The 12,800-nt window shown below is 41.9% G+C and overlaps 1 protein-coding gene across 5 annotated transcripts in view; it reads right to left on the reverse strand.

Moving 5' to 3' along the window:
* The window catches only part of PTPRG (protein tyrosine phosphatase receptor type G), a 705,078-nt gene that overhangs the window by 50,870 nt on the left and 641,408 nt on the right, over positions 1–12,800 (reverse strand). For all 5 annotated transcript variants that reach the window (XM_025456409.3, XM_049097815.1, XM_025456410.3 and 2 more), the window contains one exon: positions 7,114–7,205. In XM_025456409.3, coding sequence (XP_025312194.1) covers positions 7,114–7,205 — 92 coding nt within the window. The remainder of the gene's footprint in view (positions 1–7,113; positions 7,206–12,800) is intronic.

Consider the following 12,800-nt stretch of genomic DNA (forward strand, 5'->3'; position numbering starts at 1 on the left):
TTTTTGATATTAGAAAGAAAAAGTCAGCAGCCGAAGCTGTTCTTGAATATCAACCATAGGGAGGTGCTGCAGAGGGCTCAGCTCGTTATGCAGCTCCATGGCAGAGTCTTCAGCCTCTCACTCAGTAAAATTGTCTAGTTGTCATTCATATCAGTTACCAATGGCAGAAAGTGTCCTATATACCAGGCACTTAGGGGCAGTAGTGTAAGTGGAAAAGCTAGAGCCGTATGGTCTGGTGGTATGACTTCACCTCTCTGTGATGTCCTCTTCTCATCTGTAAAATGGAAGTGATAACTTTTCATAGAGAGTTATGGAAAGTAAACAGATGACCTAAGTACTTATAAAAGCTCTTGGCATTTAGAAAATGCTTGATAACTAGGATTTATTGTATGGTGCCAACTGCTTTACATGTGTGGCCATATGATTTGGGGTTGTGATTACCCATTTTTTACATGGGGAGACTGGCTAAAAGAGACCAAAGAGCTTGACTAAGGTCCACCATCCTTGTCAAGTGGTGGAGCCAGGGTGACCCCAAAGCCTCTTGTCTTCCACCTTATTTAACCTCTCTCTAGACCTTAAATTGAACATACATGGTTAGAAAGGGCAGAAAACCACAATAATGCTTCTTAAAGAAACTTTCTGACTTAAAGGGAATGAAGTGATACACGCTGGCCTTAAGCCAATAAGCTTCAGTCAACATGGAAACTTCACACTGGTATCCTGGTCACCCTGATGATGCCAGGTTAAAAAAAAAAAAAAAGTGTTGTAGGGTTTACCTTCCTGCCAAGATACTTAGTGCTGGGGTTGATTTGCTTAAAGTCCATTTAAGAAAACATCCATACCAGCGGGGTACCATTACCATTCCTGAGGGCCTTAAGTCGCCCACTCTACCACCAATCTTTGTGAAGTGCACTTAACCAGTAGCAGTTCCCACAAACTATGCCAAATCCCAACCAATTCTGACTAATGGCAGGGGGAACCTATAAGGCCTCAGCACAGTACCCCGAGTCAAATCTCTCCTGCTCAGACCTGAGCCCTGCTCCCCCAAGTCCCACACCTGGTCTGTTTACCACCCCTCCAGTGGACAGACCTGGATTTCAGGAACTCCGTTCTTTCTTGTCTACCTGCTCAGCTCCCAGAGGCCAAGTTCAGGCCTCTCTCTGCACTTGGTAATACCTCTGTGTCCACTTAGGATGATAAAGCAAACAATGAATTAAAAGAACATTATTGAGCTTCTAGTTTCCAAGTTAGGGCACGACAAATAGATTTTTGTTTAAACCAGACTCTTTGGATGCAAGGAGTGTTGTAGAGATTGGAACATTTTATTTCCTGCCATAAAAGAAATCTCTTTTCATTTATGACACAATGAAGTCAATAAAGAAAAGGCTTCATTATAGTCAAAAGACCAATGAATCTCCTTTGGAGATAATCTCTGTATAAATAAAATATGCCAACAAGGTTGGTTTAATCCCAAGGGTTTTAAACATGCAGTTTAAAACCCCTTTATATGCTGGCACCCTGCTGAAGCCAGTGACCTTCAAATTATTAAGATGTATTTTAACTGCTGGAAAGGCATGAATCATTTCTGGATTTCCAAGCTACTGGTTAGCAGCAACAATTTGTTTTGTAACACTCTTATTAGCAAGTTAGATTCTCTAATTTCCACAAAAAAGCATTTCTAAGGACATTTGTCCCTGATAATATGCACATTTAGAAAAGCCCTTACAACATACTCTATAATCAGGTTAATTTCGTGAGCTAAGTTTTCATTTTAAAAAGCTGTAATTTAACCAAAGTCTTAGAGAATACTATAATGCAATGAAAATAGTCTGTAGATAACATATGTACATAATGCTTTAGTAACTGCAATGTAAATATTATTGAAGCTTGTCCTTTAAAATGAGTATCTCCAAATTGGAAACTCTAGATTTTTAAAAGTACTTGCAGATGTTAAGAATAATATGGATCTTAAAGGAACTGTGTGATCACTTCAGTATCTTAAAAATGTTGTAGAAGTATTACTTAGAAAGCATTATGAGGGGACTGACTGTTAAGTTACTGCATTCAATTATGCTTTAGCCTCCCAGATAACAGTGGAGAACCCATAACCAGGGTTTTGAAAAACTTTTAGTGAAAAATATTAAGAGTCAAAGCCCCTTTCATTCTCCTGCACAAGACAGATTTCAGCTTACCTGGAAAATCAACCAACCAACTAACCACTGTTCGCATATATGGAACAGGCACTATAATTCCATATTTTCTTGATGAAAGAAGTGATGTCACTTTTATAGTGATTGGAACCTAATTTTAAAAGCACTTCTTTAATTTCTTTCATGCTGGATAAATCCTGTTGCGTTAGAAGAGTTCTTTCTAATGTGGCTAACCAACCCTAGCCACCATATTCACAGCCTCTAGCATTTCCACATTTTCCCTAATATAGGTGAGATCAGGAAAAAAAAAAAGTTCATTCTGATAAGACTGTCTTTGCTATGTTAAATCAGGAGAACATACTGAAGATTCTAAACTCCTAATTTTCAATTCAGTTAGTAAAGTTAATAATTTAGAATTCCTCAAAAATTCCATAAATGGTTATCTCTAAGGGGCAAGTGATTAGCAAAGCTCTCCTTATCCATTTGCCTATTTAGTAAAGTTAATAACTCAGAATTCCTCAAAAATTCTATAAATGGCTATCTCTAAGGGACTAGTGATTAGCAAAGCTCTCCTTAACCATTTGCCTATCTTATAATACTTTTTAAAAAGTGAGTGTAACTTACTGATTCCACTTATGCTTTGGGATTTAAAATCAGAGCTTTGTAAGAACTTTAACCACAGCAGAATCATGCAAAAGCTCTACGCATTTATAAATTTCTCCCTAAGTCATTTAAATCACACAGGCCTATTTTTGCACAGGGAATGGAAGTATAGGTAGGTGGAGAGTCTTTTTCTTAGAATTTAAAAGAATAAAAAGGACTAGGGAACAAAAGCAGAGGTAAGTTTTTGATATGGAAGAAACTTGAACAAAAGAATAATTAAACTATGCAGAGGACTGTAAAAGAATTCAGCGGAGAGGCAAAGGGTCAGTGCTGGTAGAAGAAGATCATCACCAAGAACTCAGAAAAAAACTAAAGGAGATCTTCACATGTATTTGAAATGCTTTGATTTAATGAATTAATATCCAAGCGATGAGGAGCTTCAAGTCTTGAGATATACCAGAACTGTCAGAATAGCATGCCAAGGGTGGCAGAGCCATTTCGAATCATCTGTGCTTCGAAGCCACACAGAATTCCAGTGCTAGCTCCACCCTTTACATCACCTTGGTTGAATTAATAGAGTCTCTGAGCCTCAGTTTCTGCAGCTGTAAGAAGAGGACATCGACCCCACCTATCTCTACAGGATTGTAGAGAAAATAAACCATGTAGTCAGTAAATGCTCAATGCATATTGCATGATAAGGTTTTCTGAAAACAAAAGTAAATGTGAAGGAAGATCTAGGAACAGGGCTTATTACATAGTCTAGCAATGACCCAGAAAGCTCTATTTTATAACAGTTTGGTGCCTGAATTTTCGATCTTACCCTGTTGCCCACATACATTTTTTAATCAGTATAATGGTTCAGTTTACTATAGTGGTTGTCTGGAAATGTCGTTTTTTAAACCATCAGTTATAGGAAATAAGTAGTTCAAGTGATAAAAGTTGATATAACGGAGGCCCAGTAGTCCTGTTATTAGGTTTTGAATAAGGATAAAATATAACTGAGGTCTAGCAGGGCAGAACAAGCAATCCATATGAGCCCTGTAAATATCCTTTTATTTTTGGAAATAAGAATAGTGAGATAATTCCTCGGGTAAAACGTTCAGAAGAATCCCAAGGAGGTCTCCACTAACAAAAAGTTGTGTTGAAAGCTTTACTAGAGTGAAAATAACACAAATTTATTAAAGGTTGTGTTTTTCTTATATTGAATTTCTTATTCGTGACATAGTTGGATGCTAATAACCGAAGAAACCATAAGAATAAAGAGAACAGTGGGTTGTTAAAGTGCATCATAAATTATAAAATACTTTACAAATGTGACTATTAAACAGGTCAGTGGGGATTTTGTTTCAGAAAAAGGAAAGAATGTGATTAAATGGAAAAATCTTTAAAGAAGGGTCTTGTAGAGTAGCTCTTTCCCAGCTAAGGGTGAACTGAATTGGTTTGTCTTGGCATGCCCCCCATGAAGGTGTGCTGTCTGTGAAAGCAGAGAAAGAGTGGCCTCACTTTTGGTTTCTCCAGGTCCTTTACCATCATGCTGCACTGTGGAATCTAAATTACTTCATTCTTACAGATGTGTTCCAAATAAACACCATGGATTTCTCAGTCGGTGGAGAATTTGAAGCAATTTTCTTTCCATGTGCTTATACTACCAGGGAGTAGGAATTAGAAAAAACGCACATTTAAAAGAAATGCTTTTGGGATGTGAGTACAGTAACCCCTTCATCTGGGGGTTTTAGTTACCTGCAGTCAACTGTGGTCCTGACACGGGTGACCCTCCTTCTGATATATGGTCAGATGGACAGTAGCAGCCGAATGCTACCACACAATTCCTACATCATTCACCTCACTATGCAGGTATTTTATAATCTCAAACCATCACAAGAACAGTGAGATATTTTTATAGAGAGACCAACATAACTTTTATTATAATATATTGTTATAATTGTTCTATTTTTAGTAATTATTGTGAATCTCTTACTGTGCCTGATTTATGAATTAAACTTTCTCACAGGTATGTACATATAGGAGAAAGCAATATACATAGGGTTTGATAAGATCTGTAGTTCCAGGCATCCACTTGGGCTGGTGGAACATATGCCTCGTGGAAAGAGGGGGTCGGGTGGGGAGGCCTACTGTATTATTTACCTTGGTGATTAAACAGTTAGCTGGGAAATGGAGCAAAAAACACTCAAAGCCTTTGTGGTCTGAAATACCTACCCAGAGGTGTGGTAAGGCAGGCACAATCGATGGCATTGTCCGAGGATTCTAGTGAAATGAAAATCCTCAATTCCAAGGCAAAGAGCAAGGTGTGGTAGGCTACACCCAGTGAATGTGGTTCAGTGTTTGGGGACAATCTTAACCTGGGTACCAGGCAAATGCTTGCTCTCCACGGCTGCCCAGATGAACAATACCATGATTTGGGAAGGAACGCTTCAACAACTGACATTTCTGGCTTATAGTTTCCAAAATGCTCTTACATATAGCATGTGGTTTTTAACACTACCTCAAGTGCAGGTAGATTAGGCACCCTGTTCACTTTACAGATTCTAGGAACTAAGGCTCAGAGAGGTCAAGGCATTGACCAAAGTATTCATGGCGGAAGCAAGGGCGAGATCCTAGGTTTTCTGATTCCCTGACCAGGGGGAAAAGAAAATCAAAATTGAAAGACAGCCCAAGAAGTATGTCATCACTTAATCTTTTAGAATGGATTTCACCTGCACAGATACCAACAGCTGTGTTTGTCAGGGACTCAATTCAAGCAGAGATAGAGACGCTGAGTCATTTTCCAGACGTGAACACATATTCTAGGGGACGCAAGAGGGAAATGATCATACACACGCTAGTGCACAAATCCTATAGATTCAGCAAAAACTACTCCTTCCATGCAAGTGGGAGACTGAGGATTCCTATCTGCTTCCTCTCCCCTCAAGGGCAAGAGTGCAGTTTCCTCCACCAAGACTCAAGGGTGAGTAAGGGTCAGTGAAGAAGAACAGAGAATAACACAAAACCTATCTTATCTGTCTGGGAATTGTTTTGCAGCCATGAAATGGTCCAGTAGGAACTTAACCAGAGACTTTTCCGCTACCCTTCTTATTTCTGTGTAACAAGCGTTAGTGAGAGAAGCTGACCAGAATGGAGAAAACATGGCAAATTCCAGCAATACCTAATGACTTAACACATACAGACACGTAAAGATCCAATTAAATCCTCAACTGTAACTGCACCTAGTGAAGATTTTTAAACAACAGAAGCATTCCGTGGCACTAAGAGAATTACTGTACCTTTGAGCTTCAACAGATACAGCCTTTGAAAAACTTTAAGAAATGTTTGCTGGTATTAATTCATTTATGCAGAGAATTAAAGAATGCTTACTTTGTGCCAGGTAGTATTCTAGCACTAAGGAGACATCCACTCGGCTTTATGAAGCTCTCATTGTAGAAGGAAGAGACAACAAACTCACAAGTACAATACATGGTATATTAGATGGTGAAGACCTTTTTGGAGAATGAGGGGAGCTGCAGGTGTGTGGGACACAGCGCTATAGTAAAAGCAGTGCCTCTGTTTATTAAAAAAAAAAAAATGCCAGGAGAGTAGATGTTGGAGATAGCTAAAGATAGACATTTGCTAAAGATAGCTAAAGATAGAGTACGTAAAGAAACGCAGAGGACGAAAGTTCAAATTTGGCAAAAAAAGGGAAGGGATGCCAAATAAACATGGTGGGAGCCATCTTCAATTCCCACATCCCAACTACTACAACTAACCGCTGCTGAACTTCTAAATATTTACTGCATTTGCTAGGATTTACCACAGTACATTCCACCAGCCCCTACTCCTAACACTAACGAAGTATTTCATCCCTTTACCTGAGGACCAATGAAATATGCCTTGGACCAAGAGGGTATGCCTAGACTTCCACACAAAATCCTAAGAAGCAAAACTTCCAACACTAAGTATTTTCAGAGTAAGGAATCTCAGGAGAAAACTCGAGAAAAATGTATCACAAATTGGGATTTTAAAAACAATTTTTGAGCAAATTGCCTATCCAAATGAAACTCAGTCCAAGTGGATTGCAAATATCTATGCTTTCCCTTTTGTCTACTGTTACTTCCCCTCCCTGCATGTGAGTCTATCCTGTATTAACTAACTCATAGTTATTTGCTCCTCTCAAAGAGGACTTCCTCACATTGCAGATACATAAAGGAGCAAAAATTTCATTAAATCACCCTTAGTTAAGGATCTCGTAGACAGGGCAAGCTTTCAAAGGCTATGAAAATAATATTTTGTCATGGCTGTCACACAAAAGTACAAACAAAAGAGAAAAACAATTAGCCCATTGGAAATACGAGTGTGTCGTACTTACCCGGGATAGGAATAATAGGGATACTTTCATTGGGGACCACCCGAGGTGAACTGCTATCTTCCACATAGAAATGAGCTGTCTGAAAACATTTTCTGTGTAGGAGAGAGAAAAACATGCAAACAGTGAGACCAGAGAAATACACTTCGAGTTCATTTTTCAATTCTTCTTTCACAGATTTTACCAGCTTTAAATACCACACAGCACTGAGCGCAAACCCGTGGAACAGTAACAAGATTTAAGAAGGACAACATTCAGTCTATTGGACGAATCCCCAAGCGCTGAAGAATATTTATTTTTTATTGTACCATACCTATCCTGATCGTCAAAAAGGGAAGAGCTTAGTCGTGAAGCGCTCAAATACACGAAAACTTGGCATAAACGGAGCAAAACTTGCTGCACAAACCGTTAAGATCACCCCACACTCTTTCTAAACCTGACCTGTTACAGAGGAGGAGTAATTTGGTATTCTAAACGTCCCGCACCAAGTTCAAAACCACACCTCGCACCCTCCCACACGCAGTCATCAAACAGCCCAAGTACACAATAGCACCACATTGTTGGTGCTCAGCAGAGGCCCCCGAAGCTGCAGACAGCTCCTGAAGGGGGTCAGGGGGCTTGAAGGGGGCAAGCCCTCCAAATCCGAGGCCCTTGCCAGACAACACTGGAGACGAGAACCTGAAGTGCTCAGGTGTCACCTGCCTGTTCTCGGTTTTATTTTACCTGTACTTCAGGCAAAGCAGGGAGCAAACACTGGTCATCATAGGACAGGCAGTGAACAGAATAGCCATCAGCAGCTCACTCAGCCTCTGCCTACCGATGCTGGCTGGCCCTCGGCTTTCCAGCATCCACGTCACTGCTCATTGCGGCCCTAATGAGCTGCCGGAAGCACAGGCTGAATATTTAATGAGGCGGCTCAGCGTGAATGGCTATTGTGACCAGAGAAGGGTCCCTGTTCATCTGGCGGAGGGGCTTCACAATAGCTGGCCCTACTGCTGGGTCTTTTAGCCAAGCAGGCGGCATCCTTCTGGTGCTCGGTGTCCCTGGGATCCAGCCCACTCCTCCGGCGCCTCACACCAAGCCCCGTTTATACACACTACTGCTTTGCTTTCCCTGGGGGCTGCCTTCCAACCACTAGAGCAAGTCAACCTCTCTTCAGAGTTGTCTTTGCTCATCTAATCCCAAGGATCCTGGGATGATTATGTTGGGCACGGCTTTCTTCTTTAAGCAGTGCCTGTTTCCAGACGGAAAGAAGCTCCAACCAATTGTACATTTGGGCACTGTTCTAGAAGCAATCTGGATTGCTGCTCCATGCCATTAGGGGATTCTGAACATAAGTCACTCCTGCTCGGCACATGTCTTGCAGGACTGCTCTTGCAGAGGGCTGAAAATGATTCCCCCCCCCCCCCATGAACTGCCTGGCATTGGTAATATAAATAATAAAACAAGTTTTCACCACTCATCCTTAGCTGCCTTTACCTAAATCGAGAAAGAATGTCAGTCAGCCTGACTTAAGCTACATGGATGTGAAATGCACAAAATGTTTTAGGGCTCTGATAATACCCAAATCTTCTACTGAATGTGAAAATGATGGAAATCCACGTGAAAAAAAAAAGCCACATGATTTTCTTGTCTGAGGGAATAGCTTCTTTCTGTTTCTAATTCAGTCATCAAGTTTTATAATCTTGGATTCCTCTCTCCCCCAAATTTGCACAGGTTTCCAGGAAGTAACATTCAAGTTAAAACCCAGATGACAGACTCCACAAATGAGGTAAAACCTTAACCGCCTAGTGGCACAGCTAGGGAAAACCTGCTTTAGTTGAGATACCGGACCATTCAAGTATTTACTAGCCCCACGAAGTGCTAACACTGAAATAAATGACATACAATTCATCAGGTCAGACTTGAACTAATGGGAAACACACACACAAGTCAGTCTCCTGTTTTAAGATATAATTACTATACTTATTAAATTTCCAGTATATAAAGCTATTAGTAGAAAGAATTGCTATTGGTCAAGGTACTGTTCAAGCCAGGTGACTTAGAAAGGATAAACTATATTGTCTATGCTTTTTCTGGAAGAAGGCAGGCAGACCATTCACTCACTGTTACATGCGGAACCAACGATTCCAACATTCTCTTTGGGAAAAAAAAAAAAAAAAAAAAAAAGCAGTGTGTACCAAAGCACATCACACCCCAGTGCCCCATGTGCTGCTGTTTATAATGGATTTTCCCTGGAGCAAAATAAGCCTGTGATTGTCAGAGAAAAGCACACCACTGCGGATGAAGGTCAGAAATCTGGGAGACACAGCTCTCCACCTCTGCACCTTGGCGCCTGTCACACAGACTTCCCTCCCACACAAGGACTCATGTGGGCAACAGAACTTTGGGGAAATACCTTCCCTAAAATAAAGGTTTCAGTGGACTCAGAAAACATTGATTCAATACCAACTGCAGAGCACGGAGCGTGCAGATAAATGCCTTCTCCCTGCAATTGCCTAGAAGCTTTACAGCCACTTCCTTAAGCCTGGCTAACCATTCAAATTACATACATAATACATGATGTCAGCAGAAAAATTAGGAAATACAGATAGACAAAAAGGAAAAGAAATCAATTCAAGTTACTTCAAATCCTCTGCGTAGTGAGCATGACTATTAACATTGTGGGGTACACCCTTCCACACGCTTTTTCTTTTACTATTGACCCTTGGTCATTGGTGATGAGGGGCTAGAGAGGTCTGACCAACAAGATAGACAAGGTGCCTCTGTTCTCATGGTGAAGATTTGCAGCAAACAAGTCAACAAATAGTCAAGGGCCATGAAGAAAGTAATAGAGGCCGAAGTGCCACGGGAGCTGGGAGCTGCGACCCTGCGACCCTACGACCCTACACCCTAAGGAAGAGGATTAGCCATGGGAAGCGGCAGGGGAGGACCCCTCTGGGCAGGTCAGGCAGCTCCCTCAGGAGGAGCAGAGCACAGTGAGCTTGCTTGGTGCAGGAACTGAAAGGAAGCCAGAGGTGAAAGCAGGGAGGGGCGGCAGGAGGGAAGGGGGGAGGGGCGGCCAGGAGCCAGATTCTGCCTGTTCCAAGGCCACAGGCTCCCCCAGGATCTACGGAAAATGGGAAGGCAGCCCAGGGCTTTAACCGGTGGAGGGGCACAGTCTGACTGGTCTCCTTCAAAAGGCTCATTCTGGCTGCTATGTGATGAGTGGTGGACAGGGCAGCAAAACTGGAGCAAGGAGATCCATCGGGGGCGACCGTTGTAATCACACTCACATGCAGACCCACAGACGGCCGTTTTCTCCTGTGCTTGGAACACAATACATCATACTGGACCTAACACCTTTATAACAAGTAGGAACCGACATACCTATTAACGCTGGTTTCCTCTCCCATTTTTATGGATGTTTAGATATTTAGGCCCTTTAATCACTAATTACTGGAGGTATGCTTTATTTTCTTTTAAAGGCCTCCACCCCATCAATATGTCCCCCCTAAGGAACTGAGAACAGATAATTTTTTTCCAACGACCCTGACCTGGCTTAGCAATGACCAAATTAGGTAACTTCTGAGAGAGAATAGAGAGAAAGAGAGAGAGGGAGCGCACAGGAGCAGGGAGGAGGGGCAGAGGGAGAAGCAGACCCCCCTGCTGAGCATGAGGCCCAACGTGGGGCTTGATCCCAGGACCCTGGGATCGTGACCTGAGCCAAAGGTAGATGCTTAACCAACCGAGCCACCCAGGTGCCCCTGGAGGTCTCCTTTGAGTAGGAGACTGACCCAGCTGTTAGTTTGGTATGGACTTTTCCCTACATTGACTTCACTGCACTGAGGTGAACTCTTGTGTGCAGAAATTAGACACTGTGGGAAAATTCATACCTACGAAAAGCAGCTGTTCAGGGTCAACATCACCTGACATCGTTTTAACTCCTTTCAGGGAAGTCCCACGAGAGAGTGTTTTTGGCCTTCATCAGCAGTGTACGGGGATAATCAAGTAAAGGCAGGCATTTTGAAAACGAGGGAAAAGAAAACACAAGTTTTCGTTCCTCTAAATGTTTCCACCGTGATGTGTTGTTCAAAGAGGCAGTACGGTCTCTAATTCTGAGCTCAGGAGAATGGAGAGAGAATTTCTGAGAATGCTCATGTGCGTCATGTGCACGCAACTTCAAATTTCCGTCTAGGTCCAGTTGTTTTTCAACTATGGTCTCCTTGAAGGAAACAAGATTCTAGATCATAAAGGGTCATTTTCTAAAATTGTAATTTCTCCACACTGAACATTCGTTTACGCAAATACCTGAAAACGGGAAGGAAAACAATGAAGTGGACCACGGCTGGAATCAAAAACACATTTACAAGTTTATTTACCTGTTACAGTCTGCTAGATCCGCAGCATACATTTTATGTCCTTCCCTTTCACTCTTTTCTCTTTTTCTTCCTTGCTGCCTCCACCCCATCAATATGTCCCCCCTAAGGAACTGAGAACAGATAATTTTTTTCCAACGACCCTGACCTGGCTTAGCAATGACCAAATTAGGTAACTTCTGCTTCCTCTAATCTACCTTTGCAACATATATTCTTTTTTTTTTTTTTTTTAAGATTTTACTTATTTATTCATGAGAGACACACAGAGAGAGAGAGAGAGAGTCAGAGACACACAACATATATTCTGCTGACCTGAGTTTCCCAGTTTAGGTATGCCTCAGTTTTGGCGAGTCTTGAAGTCTCTCTCTCTCTCTCTCTCTCTCTCACACACACACACACACACACACACACTGCACACACACACAGCACATATCAGTAGGGTTTTAGTTAAGTGGTGGTCATCAATGAGCAGTACGTATGTATCACTTTGATTTGGAGAGCTTTTAAAACACCCATGCTGGATGAGCCCCACTCCTAGTGATTCTAGCTGAGCGATTCTAGGGTGGGAGGAACAGGTCTGTGTCATCTAGAAAAACTCCCTCAGGGATGCTGGTCTGTATGGTCCCTGGTTAAGAAGCACTGTGATACAGGGGGGATGGTTCCAGAGAGTCTCCAGTGCTCTAAGAAAGCCACTGAAGAAAATGAAGCAGTCTCAAACGGCATGCACCATAAAAATGATGATAAAAAGTAAGCATCTAGAATTTATAGGGTCCCAGATGGGATAAAAAAACCATAGTTAAGAATTCAGGGATGTTAACATAATCCTCTCAAATACAGAAAAAAATAAACTGCATCTCACATACTTAAATAAGAATTTGAAAGGTCTTCTGCTCTGTTTCTGTTGGAACCTAAGTTCTCAGAAATAGGGTGGCATTTCTTGAAGTTGGAGCATAGTTTCTGCCACCCATGCTGGAGAAGTGTTTTCTCAGATCACAGATTTCTCAAGTGAAAGTTTTTCCTCCCAAAGCTATTCTTTACACCACCTTTGTGGACTGCTCTCCTTATCTGCCAGCAAATTAGATCTTGGTTTCTGTCGTGGAATCGAATTTGTATTATTTATTAAGCAGTTTGGATGTTCTGACGTCCTTATTCCTAGTGTCCCGTCACTTGGAACAAAACTGAAATGCTAGTTAAGATGGCTCTCTCAGGGACTCCAGGGTGGCTCAGCGGCTGGGCGTCTACCTTTGGCTCAGGGCGTGATCCTGGGGTCCAGGGATGGAGTCCTGCATCAGGCTCCCTGCATGGAGCCTGCTTCTCTCTCTGCCTGTGTCT

This window comes from Canis lupus, chromosome 20, assembly GCF_003254725.2.
Source record: "Canis lupus dingo isolate Sandy chromosome 20, ASM325472v2, whole genome shotgun sequence".
Lineage (NCBI taxonomy): Eukaryota > Metazoa > Chordata > Mammalia > Carnivora > Canidae > Canis > Canis lupus.